The sequence below is a fragment of the Callospermophilus lateralis genome, chromosome 4 (genome assembly GCF_048772815.1).
Source record: "Callospermophilus lateralis isolate mCalLat2 chromosome 4, mCalLat2.hap1, whole genome shotgun sequence".
Classification (NCBI taxonomy): domain Eukaryota; kingdom Metazoa; phylum Chordata; class Mammalia; order Rodentia; family Sciuridae; genus Callospermophilus; species Callospermophilus lateralis.
Genome location: NC_135308.1, coordinates 130,239,178 through 130,266,202, shown reverse-complemented (window position 1 = coordinate 130,266,202; position 27,025 = coordinate 130,239,178). Strand labels below are relative to the sequence as shown.

General features: G+C 33.7%; 1 protein-coding gene across 1 annotated transcript in view; it reads right to left on the bottom strand.

Annotated features, from left to right (window-relative positions):
* Ptprq (protein tyrosine phosphatase receptor type Q) overlaps window positions 1–27,025 on the bottom strand; it is a 199,963-nt gene that overhangs the window by 145,998 nt on the left and 26,940 nt on the right. Inside the window, exons 10-17 of the mRNA XM_076853152.1 lie at window positions 24,109–24,289; window positions 22,508–22,669; window positions 22,225–22,404; window positions 21,551–21,658; window positions 21,125–21,406; window positions 9,707–9,889; window positions 9,234–9,335; window positions 5,894–6,014 (exon numbers count right to left, since the gene is read on the bottom strand). Of these exons, the coding sequence (XP_076709267.1) occupies window positions 5,894–6,014; window positions 9,234–9,335; window positions 9,707–9,889; window positions 21,125–21,406; window positions 21,551–21,658; window positions 22,225–22,404; window positions 22,508–22,669; window positions 24,109–24,289 (1,319 nt within the window). The remainder of the gene's footprint in view (window positions 1–5,893; window positions 6,015–9,233; window positions 9,336–9,706; window positions 9,890–21,124; window positions 21,407–21,550; window positions 21,659–22,224; window positions 22,405–22,507; window positions 22,670–24,108; window positions 24,290–27,025) is intronic.

Sequence of the window (27,025 nt, the reverse complement as noted above, 5' to 3'; positions counted from 1 at the left end):
ATCTCACTAAGATTCAGTTTCTAGAACTGCAAAATGGGGGTAATATGGAGATAATGCCTTCCATTTGTGGTATTTTTGCAAATATAACTAAGAAAATATATGTGAAAAATATTTGTTTTTTTATTTTGTTTTAATTAGTTATGCATGAAGATGGAATGCACTTTGATGTATCATGTATAAATGGAGTATAAACTTCTCATTCTTCTGGCTGTATATGATGTAGAATTACACAGGTTTTGTCATCATATGCACATAGGGTAATAATGTCAGATTCGTTAAACTATCTTGAAACACTTGTTTTAAAATGGTAACTACTGCACTGGATTGAGTACTTTTCTTCAGCCCTCTGGGACATTTTGTTCCCCAAGGCTGGAATGCAAAGAAATCACTATCTAGTCCAGTTTTGTGCATTTTACAAGTATGATAAACAAACTCCCTAAATTAAGAGATTAAAAACTCAAGATTCAGACATGTAAAATAAATGACTAACAAATTTAGATTTACACAGGGAATACTAGGAGCTATGATAAAACAGAGCAAATGCTCCACCTAAAAGGGCAGCCACTATTCAACTCAGGTGATCTTCACTGTGGTAAATACTGTACAAGTATTTCGATATATATAAGAAACAAAGGAACCTGGAGTTTTACTAGGTATGTACTGGTTTTTAACTGCTGACAATTAGAATTTGTGAGCTATTTGTAAGTCCAGTGTAGCATGGGTGGCCCATGGATAGTCTGTTTGTGACCTTGGCACCCAAGCTTCAGAGTGATTCATAGAAATGACTAGCAGGATAGAGCTGAGACACAGCTTTCATCATCCCACTGGAAATCTCACATTTAGATTTACAAAGCACTCTTGTACTCAGAGACTTCATCTACCTAGGTTTTGTTTCTCCCACTCTCCCAAGCCTAGCCCATATTCTGTTCCATATTCAGCCTCCTAAAAGTTACCCTGCCTTTAATCCTTCACAGGCTGCCTCCAGGGAGACCCTCTCTAACTCATTAACTGATCTTTACCACCTTTATTCCACAATGGGAGGTCAATTCAGGAAATCTAAAATGGGCCCTTCCCATTCCTATTACTAAATTCTCTACCCATTATGTGATTTTTAATAGGGTGATAATCCTTAGAAACTAGAAGAAGCAGAACCAGGAATACTTTAGAAGCATACAAAAGGTCCTGTACAATGGTAAGTTTTTATATTATGAAGGAAATTATTTGATCAGTGACATTTAATAAAGAGTTGCATCTGAATAATTTTGACTTCCAAATCTATTTCTCAGCAAGTACTTTTTAGTTGTTTCACATAGGCATATTTTATCTTTAATAAGTCTAAATCATGTTAAGGTTCTAATATTTTGCATCTCCACAGGGAGGTTAGCAAACATTTGTCAAACTGACTGAGTCAAATTTTTTCTCTCATACTTATTATTAAGAAAAATTAGAAACATTTTAAAGTCAAAATTCACATATAGCTAGAGTTTTTAGCATCACTTTCATTCCACAATATTTAAGCAATATTTTTTGGGACATTCACCTGGAAGTTTTGGAAAAAACTGTTAAATTTTATTGACACTTATAAAAGCAAAACTATTAAACAAATCTACCTTGAATTAAAAAATATAGTAAGTGAATAAGCTTTATATTAGTTTACTAGAACACTATGCCTCAATTTAAAATATAAGAGAATAAATTTAAAGTACTCTAATAAATACACATTTATTAAATGGTGGTTGCCCTCAGAATGCAAGGACTGTGCATTATTTGAAAACATAATTTATTGACATCACTGAGGAAAAATGCTACTTTACCATCTTGATAGATGAACAAAGTTATTTCAAAAAGCAAACTTTAGAAGGCAAAATCATTTTTAAATGCAATGGATTAAAACCAAATCTGAACACATCATCTATAAACCAAATGTGACTCATACAGTCGTGGAAATAAATTACACATGACCCCTCATGAGCTATTCTGTACAGAAATATTCATGACAAAGAGAGAAGTCACCCAGTATAACAAATATAATACACAGCCTTTATTTTGAAAACACACTTTAAAAAACACCCAGAAGAGTATACTTAGAAGAATTTGTAATTATCAGAGCAACTGAACTACTATAAATGAGAACTAAAAGAGAAATAGGGACCCTTGAAACAGGGGTCCTGCCATTTATGATATCCACTATTTATTCATATTTTCAGAAAACATACAGATAATTGAGCAGTGAAGTCAAGATTTAATCCCACCTTACTGACTCAAATCCATGTTCATTATATCAATACCTGCATCATATCTTCTCAATAAAATTGATTATGGCAAAAGACCAAAAAGAGTATTAGTAATCACTAATGAGAGAATCCAGAATTATGACTATTCACTTAGCAATATTGGCTAAAGCTGCCAAAAAGTATTTTAGTAAGAAGATGCTGGAAACTTAAAAATATATACTTCGTTATAATTTTTATATGTTTCAGTGTTTGCTAGATAATATTCTTAAATATGTCTCCCCTTGTGTTTTTTCTTTATGTGATCAATTCCACTGTAGAATTCATTATTTGAATTCTACAGTGGAATTATGGCAGAAATGACCAAAAAAAGTCAATATTGAGTCTCTAACTCTTAAAACATACTCTTCATTCACCATCCATTCAACAAGTAATAATTCAATTTACGTTAGTTATTTAATGCTAGTTTTATGTCCTAAATATCACAATGAACAATAGAACTTGAAGTACACAGGTATGTGTGTTTGTGTATAAAAAAACCCAAGTTTTGTTGAGAGATAAGTGTTTCTGACATTCCACTTGCACAAGTCTACATGATTTGAAACCCCAGAGTTTTATATTTAAGACCTGATGTAAAAAGTAAGGACAATTCTATCAGTTAAGTCAAAGAAAACACCTTTTACTACAAAGAAAGAAGCAGAAAAGAGCAAACTAGTCAGACTAGAGTATCCTGGGATCTTAGGGTGACGGTAGAATGATAAAAATACCCAAATAGGTTTGGAAAGGAAATCTCAGGGCATAGAGGGTTTGCTTCAATGTAAAGAGAGTCCTGCTTCTTTTTAGCAGTGAAAGAAAAAAATGCAAACCCTTAAGAAAGCTCTGTTCAGTATGGCACTCTCCAGCAAGACCTAAGAGTTCCTCCAGCAGATGACTGAGAATGGGAGAAGGATGTGGAAGTAATTTTCCTAAACCCTGCACACTGCTGACTGGGACAGAGGACACAGTGGAACGTATCTAGCTACCTGACCGTCAAAGCATACTTTCCAGAAGAATCGGGACTAAGACAAGCATTGAGGCTGAACCAAGTTAAAAAGGAAAATAAAAACCTCAAAACTAGAAACTATGACTACAAGTCAGTACTGGAATAATTCCCAAGATTGACAAGTTAGATGAATTACAACTTCACAAACCTGGAATTCCCTCACTCCCTTTCACTGGGCTTCTACTGCACCTGAAACCTATCTTGAGAAGAGAGACTAAGAATGGATACCTCTGAAAGATGAGATAAAAAGTACAAGCAGGGAGCAAGACTTTGAATTGATTGAATAAACACCCCAAGAGAGATTGAACCAAGCCCAGAGGGAGAAAGAGAAAGAATGAGTTATCTCAAATAAGGACCTTTACCATCCCCCATCATCATGGCAAAAACAAACAAAAAACAACACACACACACACACACACACACACACACACACACACATAGGGAACACGCTACAGAAAATAAAAAGTTATGTTTTATATGACATCTAAATTGCAGCATATAAAATTCCAGCCTGGCTATATTCTTAAGTAATATAATAAGTGTTATTAATTATTTTCAATAAGTCTGGCTACTATGCATTTCAGAATTCAAAACAAGTAGAATCTTTGCAAAGTTCCTAGAGTAGGTGGCTTCCATGGACCATAACAGGTCACACCCAGAAAAGAGAAGAAACAGGTAAACAGAATCCTTTAGAATATGGTCTCCAGCCACGTATGTGCTACACATTATGCCAAGAATAGCTGAAGCTCTGGAAAGAGAAACCTGGTCACTACAGAGGACCAAGGTTTTCACAATGTGGGACTGGAAACCAAAGGCAGAAAAATTTTGTGATCATATAAGTGAAAAAGGTTAATTATTCTCACCTTTCATCAACCCATTTTGCTTAAATTTTTTTCTAACTTAGTAAATGACATAAATGTCTAGGATTCACCACTCTTGATTTCTCTTTCTCTCTCTCTCTCTCTCTCTCTCTCTCTCTCTCTCTCTCTCTCTCTCTCTCTCTCTCTCTTTCTTTTAATCTCTACAGCCAATGTATCACCAAGTCATATCAGCTTGTCTTCCACAGCTAAGAGATATCCACTCTCTCTTCTACTCTGTTATCATCTCTTGCCAATACTACTAAAACATCTTCCTACCTCGGACCCTGCTAACAACTTTGCCCCCTACAATTCATTTTCTGTAAAAAACCTCAAAGTCTTTGAAATTATCCATAACTCCCATTTTATTTAAAATTAGGACCAAATTCCCATCATGCTTAGTTCTTAAATTTTTTCTTCCTTCTGCCCTCTATATTACTCTTCACTGGTGCCCAAATCCCCAGCAACAGTGGCCTCTCTGGTCTTCAAAATGACAAGCTACATTTCCCCACAGAGCAAAGATAGCTGATATTTATTCTCTCTCTTTGGAAAGCTCCCTTCTGCAGATCATCACATGTAAGAAGCTCCTTCTTGTGATTCAGATCACATTTCAATGCCACCTTTTCAACAAGTTCTTCTGGGAACATTCTATCAAAAGCAATCCTCTTTCCCATGAGATCCCTTCATTTCTGTTTATGGGTATATAATCAAGTTATCTCTTCAGAATCCAAGTTCCTTGGAGGAGTGGGTCTTGTGTGTGTCTTGTTCATATGCATTTAAGTATTCTAACAATATTGCCAAATGAGCGAAGGAGTAGGTTAATGTGAGGAGGGGGGTTAACTTCTTCCCACTGCTTCCTTTTCACTAACATCTTTTATGATACTCCCAATTTTGCCATAACTAAACAAAATGACTAAGAATCAGGCAATAAAAAACACAAGGATATGTAGCTCTAAAGAACAGTAAGAAAAAGGCTTAAAAGGGGAATAAGAAGAGAAAAATCTAAATTTATGAAAGAAAAATAGACTTTAAAATATTGTAGCCTCTCATTCAAGGTTGGGCCTTCCAATCAGAAATATAAAAGAAAGGGAATGTCTATGTTTTATAAAGTATTTTATTTTCTAAGTAGAAATATTTAAAATTCATTATGAAATGTGTTACATAACTGGTGAGTCCTCCTAAGAGGACTTACATTAGATCGAAGGGAAGATTTTAATCTGCTGAGTTTTCATGAAGCATGACAGCCATCACAAGACACACTGTCTTTTCACAAATGAAAGATAAATAAGCAATCAGCACATAAAGGATGAGAAAAAATAAACATGCTTAGTACCTCTCAATGGAAAACTGACCTTAACAGATTTCTGAAAAAATACTTTCTTAAGTTAAATTTTAATTGATTTTTTTTCCTTAAAGAAACTTAAGAAGACATTGGCATGAAGTTCATGTAAAACTTTAGAAAAGTTTAAAATTATATGCTTGTAATCATACAAATTGGTCTATCAGACTTTTAAGAGTATAATTAGTGTAATTGTCCATAACATTATTGCTTTTTATAAAACTGCAAAAATTATATTATTTGTGCTTGGACCACTACATAATATGAGGAAAACTTACTTCTTAATAAAAGCAAATTAACTAACCTATTAATAATCAGGTTCCTAATGCAGCATCACATTCCAAAATAAAAAACTACATTCCTATCATGTTACAGATTAATATTTGTTCTCAGAACTATTTCCAAAAAAAAAAAAAAATCTTACCAGACATAAACTGTGTAATAGAGGATAATTCCATTTGGCTCCAGAGGTGGTTTCCATGACAACTTCACCGTGACACCAGACAACTGTTTTACAGAGAAATCTTGAGGGGGAGAATCAGGAGCTGAAAAGTGGGTACATAGAATAATGCATTTCATTAAACATATATAAGAAAAGGTTAAGATGGAAATAGGTTTTTTTAAATGAAAAACTTTCTGGTAAATGAATCATGTTCAGAGCTTTTTTTCACAGGAACAACAGTCTGTTTACTTTCAAATGAGATGATAAAAGAAGATTTTGCATGGTGGTGTCAGAACATCTGTTTCTGTGATTCAATGGAAAAAAATATTTCATGAGAAAATAGAACAAGGGATATGTAATAGTGACTCACCTACTATTCAAGTACGTCTTGGTAAATGAGCATCCTCTAATACAAATGAAAACTTTATTGGGGTGAATAAATATAATGTACAGCCAAAAGCTCTCCAGACAATAAAGAGTCTTGGGGGCAAAATCACACATCCAAGAAATGGAAAAGGAATAAGCATTACATTGGGAAAACAGTTAAAATGACTGACCTCATTAAGGAAAACTACATTCCTCAATTTCAGTTGTGCCATTAAACTGTAAAGTCATATCAAATGTATTCACTGAGTCTTCAAAATTGAATAGTTTTCAAAAGAAACACCAATGTAGCACAAAAACAAGAAAAAATAGGATCTACTTGTAATTCTGCTATAACAATATAAGAACACAAAAAAATTAGCTATTTGACATGGAATAAGTGGTATAAACAATTACTGTAACCTGGTAAGACAAATTTTTATTTCACTTGGACAAAACATTTAGAGAGCAATTCTCATCTGCTGTATTACTGTATAATAATGTCTTAAAATTGAAAATACAACTTTTTTCATATAAAATAGTATAACTCACCAAAATTTGGTTCACTGTTGCAGTTATGAATGAAAAAGTAAACTCATAGGTAGCTAATATAGATTTTGAGAATATGTTCAGACTTTTTAACTGTGTTAATTAATATATAGTTCATGGATAGATCACTCTTTTCAATAAAAAAAAGCTATTCTCTACCCTGATCTTCATTAATCATATGACTTGGCCAAGAACTTAGATGGATGTTTACCTCACAAGTCTACACTTTTAACAGCCTGTGTAATTCAGATACATAACACAAGTTGGAGTCTTGTCTTGACTGGTAAAAGCTCTGACTACACAAAATGTATGTCCAGTATGGCCTGATTCCTTCATATAAAATCTCAAATTCTCACCATTAGGGCTATTTGACTATATTATAGATAAAAGAGTGAGTACTATTTCCAGAAGGGCATTGTTAAAATTATTTAGTACATGTTATCATAGATCATATCTAAGAAAGAGAGCTAACATTCACCCTTACTCTTCCATCATTGACATACTGGGAAGGATTTATTTATAAAGTTAATTTGCACTTTGAGAGCCAGGAGAATCTATAAATGAAAGAAATGAAAATTCAGACAGACAGCTTTGATGGAGAGTAAGTACAGTAAATACAGACAATGACAAGAGACAACTAACTCATAAGAACACTGCACTTAGAAACTGGGGCAGCCCAGTGCAAAGTACCAAGACACTTTGGTGAAATACTTTGGTGAAGGTTAAAGGGGAAAGGAACTTGAAAAAGAAGCAAAGGGTCCCCAAGTCTTTGTTATTTGAATACAGTAACAGGAATGCAGAAAAAAAAAGCTTTCAATCTTTTGGAAGTGCTTAATGTACATTCCTCCCTTATGAGTGATGCTAGGGAGATGTTCAACATCGACAGGGTACAGGCTAGCTAGAAGGTAGGAATCTTGAAAGAAAGAAAGGAGGGGAAAAAACTCCATAAACACTTAAGAGGCATCTAGATCCACCCCTCATGGCAACAGGAATTCCTTTTATCAAAAAAAAAAAAAACCTAATTGTTTCAAAATATACAGTGTATAAAATATAAAATCCAAATCCTAATACCAACTGTAGCCCTCAAAAGTCATTTTCTTAACATGATACAAATCTAATCACCTTGTGAGATGCCAACATAAAGTGGTCTCAGTGGAAAAGCTGATTTTATTCAGGTTAGGAAAGAGTATATGTAAATATTCAATGTGAAGACTATTAACATTCAGGGCCAATTATGTTGAGAAACTTGGAAAACAGCCTGAATTCATTATAAAAGCTAATTCTAATGCCATTTTAAAAATGCTGAAAGTTGTCATATACAGAATCTTCTCTAAAACTTATATAAATGCATGTTTTTATAAATGTGAAAGTGGAAAGACACAGTGGTAGCATACATCATTTAATGTTCAAGTCATTCAAACCAAATATTTAGCTCTAAAAGTTCCCATGAAAAACATATTGTGTGAAGGGTAAAAATTTGCTCTCAAAATGTAGGCCCTCTGTTCACCTCACAGATAGTTTCTTTTGCTGAGAAGAAACTTTTTAGTTTGAATCCATCCCATTTACTGATTCTTGGTTTTAATTCTTGTGCTATAGGAGTCTTATTAAGGAAGTTAGGGCCTAATCCCACATGAAGATTAGGGCCTACTTTTTCTTCTAATAGATGGAGAGTCTCTGGCTTAATTCCTAGGTCCTTGATCCACTTTGGCAGGGGTTTAATTTCATTGTGTTGCATATGGATTTCCAGTTTTCCCAGGACCATTTGTTGAAGAGGCTATCTTTTCTCCAATGCAGTTGGAGAAGATAATGCTAAGTGAAGTTAGCCAATCCCCCCAAAACAAATGGTGAATGTTTTCTTTGATATAAGGTGACTGACTCATAGTCGGGTAGGGAGAGGGAGCATGGGACGAATAGATAAATTCTAGATAGGGCAGAGGGGTGGGAGGGGAACGGAGGGGACATGGGGTTAGCAATGATGGTGGAATGTGATGGACATCATTATCCAAAGTACGTGAATGAAGACATGAATTGGTGTGAACATACTTTATATACAAACTAAGATATGAAAAATTGTATTCTATATGTGTAATAAGAATTATGATGCATTCTTCTGTCTGTCATGTATTTAAAAATTAAAAGCAATTTTAAAAAAAAGAAAAGCATATTGGGCTTTTTCAGAATACTGATGACTTCAAATTTTTAAAAAGCATTTTATATCTGAATTTATTTAATGTAAATCTTACTTAACTAGCTTCACATATACCATAACAATGCAATCTTTATATAATCATGTTATGAGACATACTGATAGGCGAGGCTAGGGGAATATTTACATTAGGATTCATTTTATATATGTGTTTCTTGAAATGTTATGGAATCAAAGATTATCAGTATTCATTTTTATATTTACCATCTTCCTCAGTCAATATGCCTATGGGTGCACTCCGAACTCCTTCACCTTTGAGTGTACTAGCAGACATCTCAATTACATATTGGGTATATTTTTTCAGTCCTAAAGAAAAATAAAATGAATAAGTTTGACACTTAGAAATGTCCTTTAAGAATGTGAGAGAGTCAGACTATGAAATGGTTCTCAATTCCACAATTTCCCCCAAGTAAAAACTGAATAAAATGTAATTATATAGTAGTAGTAATTCCTATTATGAGAGAAAAAAAATACAGGATAATGTAGAAAAAGATTAATGTATAAAATTCTTTCATATAACATGCAATAAACTCCTGGCATATTATACCAAAAAGAATTTTCATACTCTGTGTAGAAATAACTACACTAAAAACATTTATAATGTAAAATTCAGTTAATATTTTGAGGCCACACTGTCAATATAAATTTAATATTCAGCATTTGATTTGTTCTTTTACCTTTAATGTTCTGGGTCAAAGAGGTTGTATTTATACTTTTTTCCTCATTTCCATTACTCCTCTTGAGATAAATTGTATATTTTTGTATAATTCCATTGGGACTAAGTGGGGGAAGGAATGATATCTCAATTTCTCCAGAAGAAATATTTTTGTAAGTAATATTTTCTGGTGCACTACTGGGAACTGGATAAAATAAAACACATAATGGCATAAAACAATTTCATCCTAAAAATCTTTTCTGCTAAAATTCTCTAGAATATTTATATACAAAATTAACCAGAGTGTGATTATCATATATATCCTGAATGGATCAAGGTGTATAAAAATTGGACCTTGCACAAATGTACAGGAAAACAATTTCAAAGGAAAATGCATACAATGATTCTGCAGAATAACACAGGATTATAATTTATTAAGAGATTTAATACTGTAATAGTTGTTTTGAATTGCCGAACATGCAAATTCTAGAAAGAGAACAGGAAAGCACTTAAAAATTGATTTTGTTCTTCATTAATAATACTTTTTTTAAAAAGCTTAATAGGTTAGTTTCAGATCATAGCAAATTCTCTGACAAGACAAGGAACATCTCCTAGATCTGATACTGCAGAGTATAACCTAGCAGCAAAATTGTCTCCTAAGAATAGAGGGCATCAGTAATAAAATATTAGTTTTCTGCATTTAATAATGTTCCTATTATATCAAATATAATGTTCATAAAATGACTCTCTGTGCATATTCAATTATAAAAACTATATATGGGATTCTAATTCTGGCAAAATATGGGAAAAGATACTCTACACTCATATCTTATTAAAAATAAAAACTCTGTATAACATTAAAACAAATTATCTTTAAGAAATTGCAGAGTTGACAAAAAAGAAATTAGTTGTGGCCAAAGAAGAAACAAAAAATTAAAACAGAAAACACATAAACATAGTGAAAACAGGAATCCAGAGAAGGAAGCTGTACTAACCAACCTTGCCTTATAAGTGCCCATTATCCTGAGAGTACTGCATTTTCCTTATTAACATTGTGTAGACTTCCACAGAAAGAATATAAAGCCTTGGGGATGTTGAAAGAGAAGGAATATCCCTGCATAAAGAGCTGGACCCCCCCCCCAAAATGCAACTTCAACAAGAACCAATATATTGGAGAACTCCAGGGGACACAATGAATATCTCTGTGGAAGCCACAGAGTTCAAGTGAGTGGGATCCCCAGGACCAGCAATGGGGTGCCCTCATTCTCAGTGGCTGGTAGAAATAAATCCTAATGAACATAGGAAAGAACACACGTAGAAGAGAGAATAGAAACATATTTCTTCTGACATTTCTGAGTGAAAAGGCAGAAAAGAAAGAAAAAATATGCTGTTTTGGAATTACAAGCCTATCCCCAAGAGCATATATGGCTTAAATCCATGATACTTGTATATAACCTAAAGAAATCTTTATTTCAGAATTTAGATTAAAATGAAACTGTGCCCTTACTCCTCAGCAACTATATGAAATAAATATAAATCCTCCCTGGAAGAACTCAACTTCAATTCAAACCACATAAATTACTCACAGATAAAATGGAAATATGAGCTCACTAGAAAAAAATCACCAAATACACAAACAAAAATCACTAATAACACCAACAGTAAAAGTCAGCAAAGAAGAAGGAAAAAATAACACACACACACACAGTAATTATCTAAAGGCTTCAGATATGAAAATTATTAAATGTTCGGTATATTTCAAAAAATTAAATGTTTTTAAAATATCAGCAAAGTACTCTATAAATAACAATAAATAATATAGATAAGTATGAAATGAATCCAAATACATTTTCTAAAACAGAAGAATAAAATAACTGAAATTAAAAAGAGCAGATTAGATAGATGAGGAGAATTCATTTAAATGATAGTAGTTTCAAAGAAATTAACAAGAGGGTAGCTCAAATAGGAAAGACAGAGGAATGAATCTAAGTTAATTTCTGTATGTACATATATGACTGTTACCAGAGTGAATCTCCACATCATCTACATCCACAAGACTGGGATCCTAATTAGAATAAGACATACTTCATGTTTATATAAATATATTAAAATATACTCTGTTATGTATACCTAAAAAGAAGAGATAAAGCAAACCAATTCCTACAATAGTACAAATATGCAACAGCAAATACCATTACTATGTATAACAATAACACACCAATAAAATGTGGAAAATAGATAATGTAAAAGAACTCAGAATGACACCAGCAAAGTTATTACCAATTGATGTAAAGTCCTATATGAGAACAGAGTATGTTCACTGGGTATTTGTTTTATAATCATAGAAAAAGTTTAAATGTATACTTATATAAAGCATGCAAAGTGGGATTTATCAACTGTCACAGAAAATTATAATTTAAAACATTTACATTACTTTCAGTAAAATCATTCATCAGCAATTAAAAAAAGAGTGCAGCTCGAAGAAAAAATTGGGGAAAAGTGTAGAATGGTAGTTAAGAAATAAAAATGATCTGCTGAAGGGGTCCAAAATAACAGAATGAAGTAAAGAAGTATCTGAAGGGATAATGGCTGAGACTTTTCAAAATTTTTGAAAGATGTCGGAGTTCAGAAGAAGAAATCTCAATAAATCAATTGAAAGAAATTTGCTTTTAAAAAATGATGTTTTAACACATTGTGAAAATATAGAAGATCAAAGGAGAAGATCTTAAAGGCACCAGAAAGAAGACAAATCAATTAAGGAATGACAGACTGACAAGAACTGAAGAACTACTAGAATTCTATACACAGAAAAATAACCAAGGATGAAACAAAAATGTATTCAAATAAGCAATAACTGAGAGAAAATACTATTAACACCTCCAGTAAAAGAAATGATAAACAATATAGTTTAGGTACTTACTTACTTATTTATAATGCATACTGGATACTGAATTCAGAGACACTCTACCACTGAGCTACATCCCCAGCTCTATTCATTTATTTATCTATTTGTTTATTCACAGAGTCTTGCTAAATTGCCCAGGTTAACCTCAAACTTGAGACCCTCCTGCCTCAGTCTCTTTGGTAGAGTAGCTGGGATTACATCAGGCATCATCACATCTGACTAGGTACATTTAAAAAAAAAATATTTGCCCAAGATGAAAGACCACAATTACGAAGATTATGGCTTAAAAATTGCCTGTATAGAACAATAACAATAATGACTATTTAGGGGAGGGATTAAACAGTATAAAATAAGTATGTAAGCATTATTGCCATTTTAGAGTCCTGTTATTAAGATTCTTTTCTTTCAAAAAAAAAGAAATTTACCCATTTATTAATAGTATTTTAAATACAACGGGTATAAAAATTATTACTTATAAATGTGGCTAGAGTAACAAAACTTAGAAACCTTGAAAGCATAGACAACATGTCCCCTCAATTATTATAGGGTATATAGTATCAGTTATAGGGTATGTAACATCAAAGGCAGATTTAATAGGAAAGACTGACATAAGAATGTCAAGACTTTGGGAAATTATTATTCAATGCATAGTTAGACATAATAACATATATCAATATAATCCTACTCCCCTTCTCAACATCCTAAATCTCCACTGTCATTTCAAGTCAAATCCACCATACTGAGAAAAATCCTCAAAACCCACTGTGAATGCTTTCATTATCTTCTGGCTCTAATCAAAACCTTAAACCTATTGAGTACATAACACTTGAGCTCTCTCAGGTACCAGACTTGTTCTTATAATCCCTCTAACAATAGGGTCCAGGAGTTGGGTAGTCACATATATTACTCTTCTTTTCCATATGCAGATTTTTTTCTCCTTCTTTCTTACTAAAGAATCATAGATCCTTTGCAGACAAATTTCATCAAGCATTGTTGAGACACCTTCCTAACTGACCTCACTTAAATCACTTATGTCACTTTCCTAAAACAATCATCTGGCACCATTTCCCCCCAAAGCTTAAAGATGTTGTCACCTTGGTGACTTATTTTCTCTCTACCAGTCTTAGAGATGTCAGTATCCATGCAAATAATCTGTCCAGTTCTCTGGACTCCATGTTCCTTGGTCTTCCTAATGCCAGTGCTCTTCCTCCACACCCTAACCACTTCACCACACCCTAACCACTGGCTTTCATGGCAACACCTGAAACCTGGCCATTACCGTTGGCTCTCAGTTCTCTTCTCTTGAGTACCACCTCCTGGCTCAAAGCTTACTGACTCTTGAGTTCCCCATCCACAAATTCTTTGACCCTTTTTCACTGCCCATCACCTTTCTTAGGTAGAGCCCAGAGTCACTCTAATCATTCCCTAGCAATTTCCACTGACTCCTTCCATTTGTATGTTATTTTCCTGGCAAAACTTCAATTCAGGTGAAATCAAACTCTATACTACTTCTACATCCCCATGGTAGCAGCTGAAAATGGATGCACCAAAAACCTCTCTATTCAGAAAAAACACACTTCAATTTATCCTCTCAAAGGGGTCTTTTGCATTGCCTGGTATACATTTTTTTAAATTTTTTTTTAGTTAGTTCAGTCTGCCACTAGGTGTGTTTTCACCATCCCCTCTCTCCCTGAGCCTCTCCCTTCCTTATTCTAACCTGATAAATTTGCTTCTCATTTCAATGAAAAATTTTACAAACTCAAAACTAAATTATCTTCCTACCACAAGTTTTCCTTTAGATGCCTATCCTCCTTTCTGCTTTCCAAGGCCTAGTCTCCACTACTACATTATATTCCATTCCTCCTGGCTATTGAAAGACTTTACAATGTGAAATTATTCAGATGTATACGCGAACACACATGCATCATGGTAAAAAAAAATCAATCTCCTTCAATTCCACTCACCCTTCAGTTATTGCTCCTCCCTTTTATCCTTCACTTGCTATCAAAACTCAAAAATCTGTCTTTACTCAAATTGCTACACTTTCTTACCTATTGTTCTCTCTTCATCACACGTTAGTGAGGATTGTTTTCCCATTCCTTTCTATGAAATCTACACACATGAAGTCACCGATGACCTCCATCCTGCCAAACCACCAATTAAATGCATGCTCTCATTTTTCTTCACTTCTCAACTGCATTTTTTGAAATAATAAATATATTCCTTATAACTAAAAAATATGTATTTACTTGGATTCCAAGACATGATCTCCAGAATTTTCTTCTTCTTCACTGGTGACTTTTGCTTAGTCCTTCACTGGCTCTTCCTTGATTTCCCAAAGTCTATGTTATATTGGCCAGGATACAGTTATATGCTACTCATCATCTCTTTCTATATTCATTCTCATGTGAATTCTTCTTGTCTATTGACTTCAAGTACCATAAATATGGTAATGCCTTTAAATTGTATATTTTTTGAGATTTAAACTTATTTACCCCATTGTCTTTTTGACAGGGCTTGGATATCCCAAATGTGTCTAAATGGGAACTCTTGAATTTTCTCCAAACTGACCTCTTCCTAGGATTTACCTTCAGTAAATGGCATTACCATTCACCCAGACCAATAATCCAATAACCATGATTTTCCTCTTCATTCCCATATCTAACATACTCAGCAGAAACTTTCCAAAATTGTTCATATCATGTTCTTTTTTCTTAATTCTCCAGTACCTCTGGTTCAAATTAAACTCCAAACTTCTTGGAATGGCTCCCAAGAACCTACAATTTGCCTCTGCATGTCTCTGTCCTCAATTGCCAATTTTCTACCAATAACTCATACTGCTTGAATAAGAGGAATGCCCAGTTCTTCATCAACCACACACAAAAAAAATTCTCCCCACTTGCAGAATTGGCAATTGCTATTCCTCCTTCAAGAATACTTTTCTTCCTGTTTTGACCTAATTTAGTCCTACAAATCATTAATTTCTGGACAAATACAACCTGAGGCCATTTTTCTTATCCCCATCTCAAGTAGCTTGCTTTATATTCTATGATTATCTCTCTTCTTCTCTGATATTTTTCTTAATTTCTTCATAAAGCTTACCACTACACCAAAATCATAAATTTGTTTACTGTTTTTTTTTTCCAAATGTATGACTTTTCCAGAATGTTGAATTCCAAGATAGGGGCTTTGTCTTGTTTATTGCCATATCCACCTAGATAGTAATAGTAGCATATAATATGGAATCCAGAAAAAATATGTTCAGTGAATGAATAAATACAATGTTACAAAATATATCAAAAATGAGGAAGAAGTTCACACATAACAAAAATAAATAATATTGTATTGAAAATCTTCTAAATCATTAGAAAAAAAGGAATTAAAAATGTTGTGGTTAAAATTTATAACAAATAACCCAATCAATAAATGGGCCAAGGAACTGAACAGACACTCCTCAGAGGAGGATATACAATAAATCAACAAACAAATGAAAAAGTGTTCAATATTACTAGAAATTAGAGAAATGCAAATCAAAACTACTCTAAGATTTCATCTCATTCCAGTCAGAGTGGCAGCTATCAAGAATACAAATAACAATAAGTTTTGGTGAGGATGTGGAGAAAAAGGCACACATACATTGCTGGTGGGACTGCAAATTGATGCAGGCAATCTGGAAAACAGTATTTTCTGCTTGGAAAACTTGGAATGGAACCACCATTTGACCCAGCTATCCCACTCCTTGGTTTATACTCAAAGGACTTAAAAACAGAATACTACAGGGACACAACCATATCAATGTTTATAGCAGCACAATTTTCTATAGCTAAACTGTGGAACAAATACAGATGCCCTTCAGTAAATGAGTGGATAGGGAAACTTTGGTATATATATATGCAATGGAACGTTATTCAGCATTAAAAGAGCATTTGCAGGGAAATGGATGGAATTGGGGAATATGATGCTAAATGAAGTAAGCCAATCCCAAAAAACCAATAGCCAAATGTTTTCTTTGATATGAGATGCTGAATCATAATGGTGATGTTGGGGGGAGAATGGGAGGAATGGAGGAACTTTAGATAGGGCAAAGAGGAGGGAGGAGAAGGGAGGGGGCAAAGGGGTAGGAGTGATGGTGGAATGAGTTAGACATCATTACCCTAAGTATATGTATGAAGACACGGTGTGAAAATATTTTGTGTACAATCAGTGACTTAAAAAATTGTGCTCTATATGTGTAACAAATATGAAATGAATTGCATTCTGCTACTAATTCTAACAAATTAGAATAAATAATAATTTAATTAAAAATTTTTGAAAATTATAAAAAATTATAACTTAGTGTTATAAATTTAGTGTAACTTCTGATTTTGAAAAAATCAGTGTAACTTCTGATTTTGAAAAACTCTAAGAATTTGTTAAGCTGTCCTTCTGCAGTTACTTGCCTGTCACCAATGGTCAGGACAAACGTGCATCCCTAAGCTCATGCATGTCAGGCATTTCATTCCTTTATAATTAGGGTATAACCAGTGCTGGATCTTCAGCAAGACAACCCAATGACTCACTGATTCTGGGGAGTGAAGATGCACTTAGAATTTTTCAACTAGTATGAAGAGTATTCCCAACTGTAGTAATATTTGGCAAAGTAGATAATTTATAAATAAAAAATAATAATTATAATTAGTTGGAAAAGCTGAATCTATTTAAAATCTAAAAATAAAAGACAAAATATGTTTCATGATGATCCCCAAATGGGAAGTTACTCTGAATATACCAAAAGGTTTTTGTTTGGTATACATAGTAGTAATGTATGCAGACAAATTTTAAAAAGTTATTGATTGATGAAAATAAGCTTATAAGAGTTCTACTCAAATTTTTGGTAACCAGCTACATCCATTAGTAGATAATGTATACATTGTTGGTCCAAATCAGAAATGTTCAAGGTGTTTGGTTAAGGTTTCACTGTAAAGAAAGTTAGATCTTAGGAAGACAAGGAAATATTGCAGATAATCAAAAGATTTTTATGGGAACTTCTTAGTGTTATGTTTTGGATAATCACACACTAACCATGAGAAAATAAAAAACTAATCTTAAGCTTGTAAACTGCATAATCTATAACCACAAAACAAACATACATAGATACACATACACACACTCACACAACACAAAAAAATCAATCTAATATTGATCTTCCTGTTTAACATAGAGTATTTCACTTCCAAGCATTAGTAAACTCCAATTCTCCAAATAAGATAAGGCATTTGAATAGATAACTTACTCCTATTTATAATTAACAGCATTAACACTTCACTGAGCTAACACATCACTCAATTTCTCACAAAACTTTATTAAAGAGTGGGTACTTATTTTGTAATAAGGAAAAGGTATTTCCCTCATTTAATAAGATTATTGAGCCTGGGCACAAAGTGTTGTTCTTGAGCACATTTTGCTTCCAAGGACATTTTGAGACCACTAAACCCTGCTTGCTGCTTCTACCCAAGGAGCTAAACTTGGAGGCTCAATCATAGTAGACTGACATAGGTATAGATTCCACTGTATTTCACTTCCACACAGATGGAGAATGCACAGATCTTGAGACCTCCTCAAGTTAGGACAGAGAGCCAAAAATCAGGAGGATAGGCACTAAACCCAAGACTATCATTTTAGGTTTCTTTGTTTCCTGAGAAGTCTGTGTCAACACAACCCAACAGTAGGCTAGGAAAACCTGGGCTGAGTAACTTCTCCTCTTCAGTATTTTTCTAGGTATATCTCAGGTCTATTCAATGAATCCTAAATGGGGCTCAATAGACCTACCGTGAAGCCCCAAATTTACTTCTTATCACCTATGATTTATGAGTACTTTTACTCAAATAGTAATTGATCCCCTTGCCTATGAAGAGTTCTATGTTTTATAATGTATTTTCCAGAACTAAAATTCTTTTTAAGATTATATCTAAAATTAAATTCTTATATTCACTTGAGGTTTATAATCTCTCCCTTAGAATTAAGTCCAGACAAACAGATAATGAAAATTAAGTCTACTATTTCAATTCTAAGTTAAAGAATACATACATGTACAAATCTGAAAATAAAAATTATTATATACTGAATCATTAAATTCAGATGCTCTTGATGTTGTGACTACTTAAGTAGTAAAAGATTTGGTAAGCATTCATGTATGTGGTAATTCCTTAATATCACAACAGGATGTTTCAGAGTTATTACTTTGCTTCCTCATGCTGTGCAAATATTAAAATATCACAGCAAAAATGAACAAGGAAATCCTAAATATATTTTTTTAATTTACCACCTTTATTGTTGGTCTGCAAAACAACATGTGATGTGAAAGGAAAAGGGGCTTTATGGTCAGATGGGTTTGGCTTCCACTTCTAGCATCATCAATTACCACCTAGATGACCTTAAGCAATTATACATCCACCAATTAATATCAACTTCAGGAGGTCAGAAATAATTTTCGTTGACATTGTTATATAACCAGTAGGACTCAGCATATTGGAAATATTTGTTCACAGAATGAGCCTCTGAGAATCTCAGTTTTTCATGAGACATAAAGATAATACCTTATGCTTTACTCTAGAATTTAAAAGACAATTTGTGTGACAGCCATTAGCACAGCCCATGGCATCTAATAGGCATTCAAAATATGCTTGTTTTTTTTCCTTGGCCCAGTATAAAATAACACTGAGTCACTAAAAGGGAAATATATCCCTCAAAAATACTTATTTTAGGTATAATAGCTATAAAAGCAATGATGCATACCACATAGTTTTATGTCAATTAACTTTAAATTAAGGAATATATCAACTCCTGAAGATATAAAATGCTCATTATTCTCCTATTGTGTCAATGGAAATTACTCTATTTTCTATGAGTACTTGTACCAACACAACATCTTAATTTCTGTACAGAGTCTCAAGAGAATACTTTCACTCAAAGGTAAGCTGCTTTACTAGATTTGTAGATCCTTGCAGTCAAGGACAGAACCTTACAAGTAATATCTGGATAAATCATAGAAAATTGCTGATATTTGGCCACTTATGACCTGTAAAAGTGGCAATTTCATGATGTTCAGCCAGTAGCCAGTCCACAAATAGTCTCCTGCCCACTCCATTTTCCTCATTAAGATTTGAGTAGCCAGTTGCAGAGGTGCACACCTGTAATCCCAGTGGTTCCCAAGGCTGAAGCAGGAGGATCAGAAGTTTGAGGCCAGCCTCAGTAAGGCCCTATCCAACTTAGCAAGACCCTGTCTCAAAATTTAAAAAGTGGGGAGAAGGGAGGCTCAGGACGTGGTTCAGTAGTAAAACAGCCCTGGGTTCAATCCCCAATACCAGAAAAAGAAAGAAATAAAGATAGATCCTTGTTGAATGCTACTTCCTCTATAAGGATTCCTCAGCCATTTTGTGTTTCCACTCTGTTTTGCTATCTATATCACTATGGAAAGTAGTATAAAGATTCCTTAGAAAACTTGGAATGGAATCACCATTTGACCCAGCTATTCCACTCCTCGGTCGGTCTATACATAAAGGATTTAAAATCAGCTTACTATAGTAACACAGCCACATTAAAGTTCATAGCAGCTCAATTCACAATAAACTGTGGAACCAACCTAGATGCCCTTCAATAGATGAATGGATAAAAAAAAAACTGTGGTATACATACCAATGGAATATTACTCAGCATTAAAAGAGAATAAAATTATGGCATTTGCAAGTAAATGGATGGAGCTGGAGAATATCATGCTAAATCATGTAAACCAATCCCCAAAAAACCAAAGGCCAAATTCTCTGATAAGTGAATGTTGATCCATAATGATCCATAATGGGGCAGGGGGTGGGGGGCAGGAGAAAAATGGAGGAACTTTGGGTATAAGAGAGAGAGGGGAAAGGGTATAGGGGCAGGAAAGATGGTGGAATGAGATGGACATCATTACCCTAGGTACATGTATGACTGCATATATGGTACCACTCTACATCATGTACAACCAGAGAAATGAAAAGTTGTTCTCCATTTGTGTACAATGAATCAAAATGCATTCTGCTGTCTTGTAAAACAAATTAGAACAAATAACAAGAAAAATCAGAATTTATTCCTATGGGTGTGTCTCTGTTTTTGCCTAAATTAAAAGCAAGCAGTTATTCAATTCAAAATTTACAGGTACATTAAAAACTCGGGTTTCTCAAGATCTTTCATTTGTAAAATTCACTGATTTTTTGTCCATACTAAGGATCAAACCCAGGGCTTCATGCATGCTAGCAAATATTTCACCACTAAATTATGCTCCAGCACAAAAGAATTGGTCTTTATTAGGAGTCATCTTGTATGTAAATCAGGCTTAAAAAAAACTTGCATGGCCAAAACTTTTCTCACATTTTTTCCAGAAAGAAATCAAATAAATATATGAATTACACACAACAAAAAAAATGAGGAATTTGAAGTTAAAAATATAAACAATACAACAATTATCAGCTATGTTTATACACGACTAGATTTTATTCAACAACAATAACAGGAAAAACTTACCAGTCTCAGAAGTTCTTACAGATAGTAATGCAGATGACTGATTGCCATGACCAAATTTGGTATACGACCTGACAGAAATGTTATAGAGAGTGTAAGGTTTTAAGTCCCTTAAAGTTACACTTGTTGTTGAGGTGTTCTTTATAAGCAAAGTATCCATATTTTTATAGAGCACTTCATAAGCAACAATAATCCCATTAGGATTTTCAGGTGGTGACCACTTTAACCTTATTTCACTTGCAGATACATCTATTACTTCAACATCTTGGGGTGACGATTCTGGCTCTAGGGGAAGAAAACAAAATATTAAGCACATTTTTTAATGCTTATTCCTTCAGACATGGAAGAAGGAATGAAGTAGAGACAATAGCCATGTAATATCACTCTCTTTCTTTCTTTTTAAGTTAAAATTGCACCTGATATTCTTACCATCTTCTGGAGTTCTCACAAAGATCTCATTTTCTTCAGACAAAGAGCTTTCTCCAACATGAGTAGAGGCAGCCACTCTCATTTTGTATTTTGTGTATTTCTTTAGCCCTGCAAGGATAATAGGAAACTGTTTAATGTATTAATGATATTTAACACAGGGAAAGTGCAAATGATTTATTAGAGGGATTTTTATCTAAATCAGTTTCCATATAATCCCAATATCCCCATATTCCTTGAGCTTTTTCAGCATTTCCATGTATATGATGTCTAAGTTCTTTCCTAAAATATTAAGACACTAATCTAAAGCTGAAAAATAACTTTTGGCACATAGAAAGGGGAATGGTTGGCTTGGCAATACTTCAGCTGCTGTTCACATTCATTCAAATCTTCAACAATGAGTTACTTCAGTGTACCAGTTGTAGTATTTCCTCAGTTAAGCAAATTTCTATGAAACTTGTGATCAGATGCTTTTTATTCCTTTGTGAGTAAATACAGTTAAAGAAAAACATGTTTAATCAAGTTATTTCTGCAAGTATTTTTGAAGATATCCATGGATCTGTAGAACAACAAAATCTGAAATGATATTGCATGAATTCTGTCTTGTTTAAGGTATATAGAGATGCATATTTCCATCAAATTAGGAATATTAAAAAAAAACATTTTTTTTGCTCTACCTGTTATGAGAAAGCTGTTATCTATAGTAGTCATCTGGAATGCTCTGTTTGTATCCAGTTCCACTGCATAAATGGTATAATGGGTTATTTTTCCATTGGGATATTCAGGAGGATCCCAATATAGCAAAATAGATGAAGAACTAATATTTTTATAGTTTATAGTTTGAATGGAGCTTGGCACTTGAAAAGAAGAATGAAAAATTAATATGAATGAAAAAAAAAGCATTATAGTATGCAAGAGCAGTATTTGCAGGTAACTGTTTCAAAGGAAATACAGTCTTACCTTGTTCACGCGTCCTAACATTGAGAACCGTTGGTGGTCCTTCTCCCATGATGGTGAAAGCAGATACACTAATCATGTGTTCAGTGAAAGGAGCAAGTCGCCTGATAACGTAAGACAGCTGTTCGGCAGCAATGTCAGTGATATACTGATTCCTTGTGGTTACTGTTTGCATCAGTGAGGAGAGAAAAAAATGGAGGGTGTTATTAGGAGAGCTAAAGAAATGAAAATTTTATTTGGATTCAAAACCATTTCTGCTCAGTGAAAACTGAAATCAGATTATTCATTAATCTCTTCATTTACTTCTATATATATAAAATATAGATCATAATTAATAAAAAATATAAAATCATTGATTTTAGAGATCATATTGAATATTAGTATGAATTCTAAATATTCCCCCAATAATGTCTACAAACACATTGTGCTCATAATATAGCATCATTAGTTGTCATATACTATTCTGAACATAAAATTAGTGCTTTGAGAAAATATAATTTTCTATGGGAGACTGTCTATGATTTTTTTCTGAAAACAAAGACTAGACAATAATATTAAATTGAAATATTATAAATCAACAGTTTATTAGGAAAGCTAAAGAAACAAGAATTTTATTTGGACTCAAAATTCACCATACATTCACTAGTCCCAACAATTTCCTCAAAGCCAGCATCCTTGAATAACTGAAACATAAATATGACTGAACAGAGATGTCAAATGTTACATTTTTACTTAATTTAGAACTGGTGCTTCCAAAATGCTTAATTAACAATTAGACAAAATTTGAAGTATTTTAGGAGACATCTTTATCAGAAATCATGGATCTCTTAATTTGTAGTGCTGCCCCTAGTCAGTTTTGCACTAGAAAAAAAAAAAAAGATTGGTAAATGAAATAAACACGTATCTAATAAAATGTGATTTTTTAAACTAATTCTACCATAAATAAAATAACACTTAATTTGGAGTGAGAAAAATGCCAAATCTGTGAAAAGGCAATGAAATAAAATATTCTTTTTAACATTTTATAAAAATCAAAGAGATAATCTAGAGCTGTATCATATAACCAAATATTTTTAATTTGTCACATATGACACTATCCTTTTAGAAACAATAAGATCCACTGACCCTGAAGAGCAAGTGTATACGCTAATAACATCACCACATCATTGGGGTCACCTACACCTGTTCACCACTCCATGCACTAGAGTTGTAACTTTCTGACCTATTTACCTTTAGTGACATTTGAAAACCTATTAGTCAAAAGCTGCAAAGAATGTGAGGCCTGTAAATGATTTGAAGATATGTTAATCCCTTCCCATCACACCTGCTTTGGCAACTGTAATAACTGATTGTCTATGCAGCTTGGCCAAAGACTCTAGGGTGCTACTTTCTCTAGGAAGAAGGTCAAATGGGTTAGGTGGGGCCAGCTCCTGCCTGTGTGGCATTTCCATTTGCTGAATGAGGTTAACTGATGGTTGAAAAAAATTTGACTCCAGCCCATGGATCATTAATAATATGGTTGAACTTTAAACTAAGGTTCACATCTCTGCTAGCTATTACTGGTGGTTTCAATGCATTTCATAGAGAATTAAAATTTTACCTACCTATGGGTGAATGCTGGTCTTCAGCTCTACTCCTTGCAAGAAAGTTATTATGTACATCATTGTTATACACAAATGAAGCCAGTGAGTGCAGATCAGAAGACATCTCTGCTGAGCCCTCATAAAATCCTATCATTGGCTCCACTATATTCATCATTTCTGGAGACATGGGATCATTTATATACTGTAATTAAAAGTAGATGTTTACAATGACTAGAAACTCAGTTATACTTAATGACTTGTAGCTTTGGAGACACATATTTTGAAACAATATTATTTCTATAACTATTGCCTTCTTTATGTTATAAGATTTCATTCTCCAGCTACACTCTGCACCCCCGTAACACATTGTGATCACTCTACTTCTCGAGAACACACTGTATTTTGAGAAGAAGCAGGTATTTGTTTCTGACTTGAGTTATTTCTGTATGGCAAGATTAGACAACCTTATGTAAAAGTTTCATGACTGAAATCCTTTCAACTTCTCATCCCATAATGGGAGGTGTTCCAGGCATTCTGACTTATTAAAAATGTGTTTGTTTTTCCTATCTAAGAATCTTTGTTTGTATGACAGGTATGAGAGTCTTGCATGCCTATTTGTAATTGTCAATGACAATAATTTATCTAACTAAAGTAAAGTTACAGAAAAGAATAAAACTGCATGGTAAGAGTTTTTAAACAGGGGCCATGGCAAATCTATCCACAGTTCTGGACCTATGAAACATTATAAGTAATTTCCATTGTTCCTAGATTCCATAATGTAATTCATACATGTTAAGGTCCACTAGTGGCAGATAATGTAGCGAAGGCATCAGGAGCAGACTGTGGGTTGGAGGAGAAGGTCTTGCTGGGATAACAAGATGCCTTTCTCCCTATCCATCCCTAGTAAAATAACTGATTGAAACAGAATGGGAAAAGATATTTTGGTCAAAAAATATTAGATATTTATATAGAATGTCAATGTCAGAAGTAAGGTTTAATATTAATAGAAGAAAATGTTCCCTAAAGAGACTTTATACCCACTGCAGTGCAGGGCCTTTGTTGGGATTCTAATTTAAACATCTCTCTCTAGATAGGCTTTAGTGATAACCAGGGAAATTTTAATATGCTCTAGGTATTAAATGATGCCAAGACAATATTTTTATTTGTTAGTTGTAGTCATAGTATTATTAAGTGGATGAAAATGCTCATTTCTTAAGAGTTTTTTGCTTAGCCACATAGGATAAAAATAATGTGATGTCTGGAAATTTATTTTAAAATACAACTGCACTACCAACAGTCATGGGAACCAGCTGAGGATGTTGATAACTTTTTAATCCATGTGCATATATGGAGACATACTGTACTCTTCTTCCACTTCTAGGCCTGCTTGAAATTTCCCAAAATAAAAGGTTTTTGTTTTTTTAATGATGCAAATTCACTCTTTAATCAATTCCTTTTCAAGTTCTGCTTCAAAACTCACCTACACAAAGAATTTATTCTATTCTTTATCAAGTCTCTGCTCAAGCTTCAACATTTGTAAGTATTTCATAGTATAGGATGTGAGTTTTTTTTTTAAGTGGCCCCTGTCTTTTAATTACTTTATATGTTTTTGAGTTGTCTTAATTCCTAGAGCCAAAAAAGGGTTGATCATTAACATCAAAGCACTTAGTATTTAAAAAGACAATTGTGGATATCCAGGAAAAAATTTTAGGAAGGAAAGAAATTTTAGGGCAGTTCAGTTAATTCAAAAATCTACCAAGGCACCTTATTTAAACACTGTTTTCTGGTAAATTAAAGAATGGAGACATAATTCAAAACAATATCCATCCTTCAAATGACATATATAAAATAAAATTACCTAAATTATTTTGCACCTTAACCAAAAGGATTCTGCAGAAAAGCAGGGGACACCGAAGAGATCTAAAGGGTTATGATAAAGCGCCCTGGACGGGGAGCCTCACAGAGGATAAGGTGAAGATCTTCTACCTTCCAACAGCTCACTTGAGCTCTGCCTCCACAGGGGAATTAGAGAGGGCATGAATCACAAACACATAATTCAGAGATGCTCTGGTATTCCAGTCAATAGTTTATGCCTGAGCCCCACAGCTGTTTCCACCATCAATCAGTCACCCTTTGAGAATCCAGTGTGTACAAAGGCCCTATGAACAAGACACTGAGGTAACACAAAGAATTTCCCCTTGAACTATGATTTTTTGCATTAAATCTCTCCATGTTTTCTTCTTCATGTCAGATAAATTATTGAGAGGTAAACCATAGCATTCCATCAATTAGCTAAGTAGTTCTGTAGACAAACTTCCATTTTAATGGAAGAGTTAACGTGAGTGCTTTTGACTCTGAATTTCTCCCAAATTGTAGTTTTCATTGAAAAAATCCTCCACATCTCAGACAGTAATTTAAACATTGGTTTTGTAACAACCTAGAACATCACCAATCATCATTAAGTGTGCCATGTTGTAAATACCTCTCAGGCTTTGCCTTGTTCAAAAAGACATTAGATTGGATATTGGGTTTTTCAAAAGAAAAAAATGAAGTAAAAATGTTAAGGGCAAAAATGATTGGAAAGAATGAAAACTTAAGAGTAATGAGAAGGGGTGAAAACATGGGTGGAAAAGCGGTAACTGACTGGGCACAGTAGCACATACCTACACATGACTACTGAATTTCTCAGAACAGTACACTAAAAAGGGGAAATATTACTGTATGTAAATTATACTTCAATAGCTTGACTTTCAAAGAAGCATATTCTTTTTTAAGTGATGGGAAAGTATCCCAGTACAAGAGCACACAACTGTAATCCCAGCAACTCAGGAGGCTGAGGCAGGAGGATTCCAAGTACAAAGCTACCCTCAGCAACTTAGAGAGGGCTTAAGCAACTTAGTGAGGCCATGACTCAAAATAAAAAATAAAAAGGGCTAAA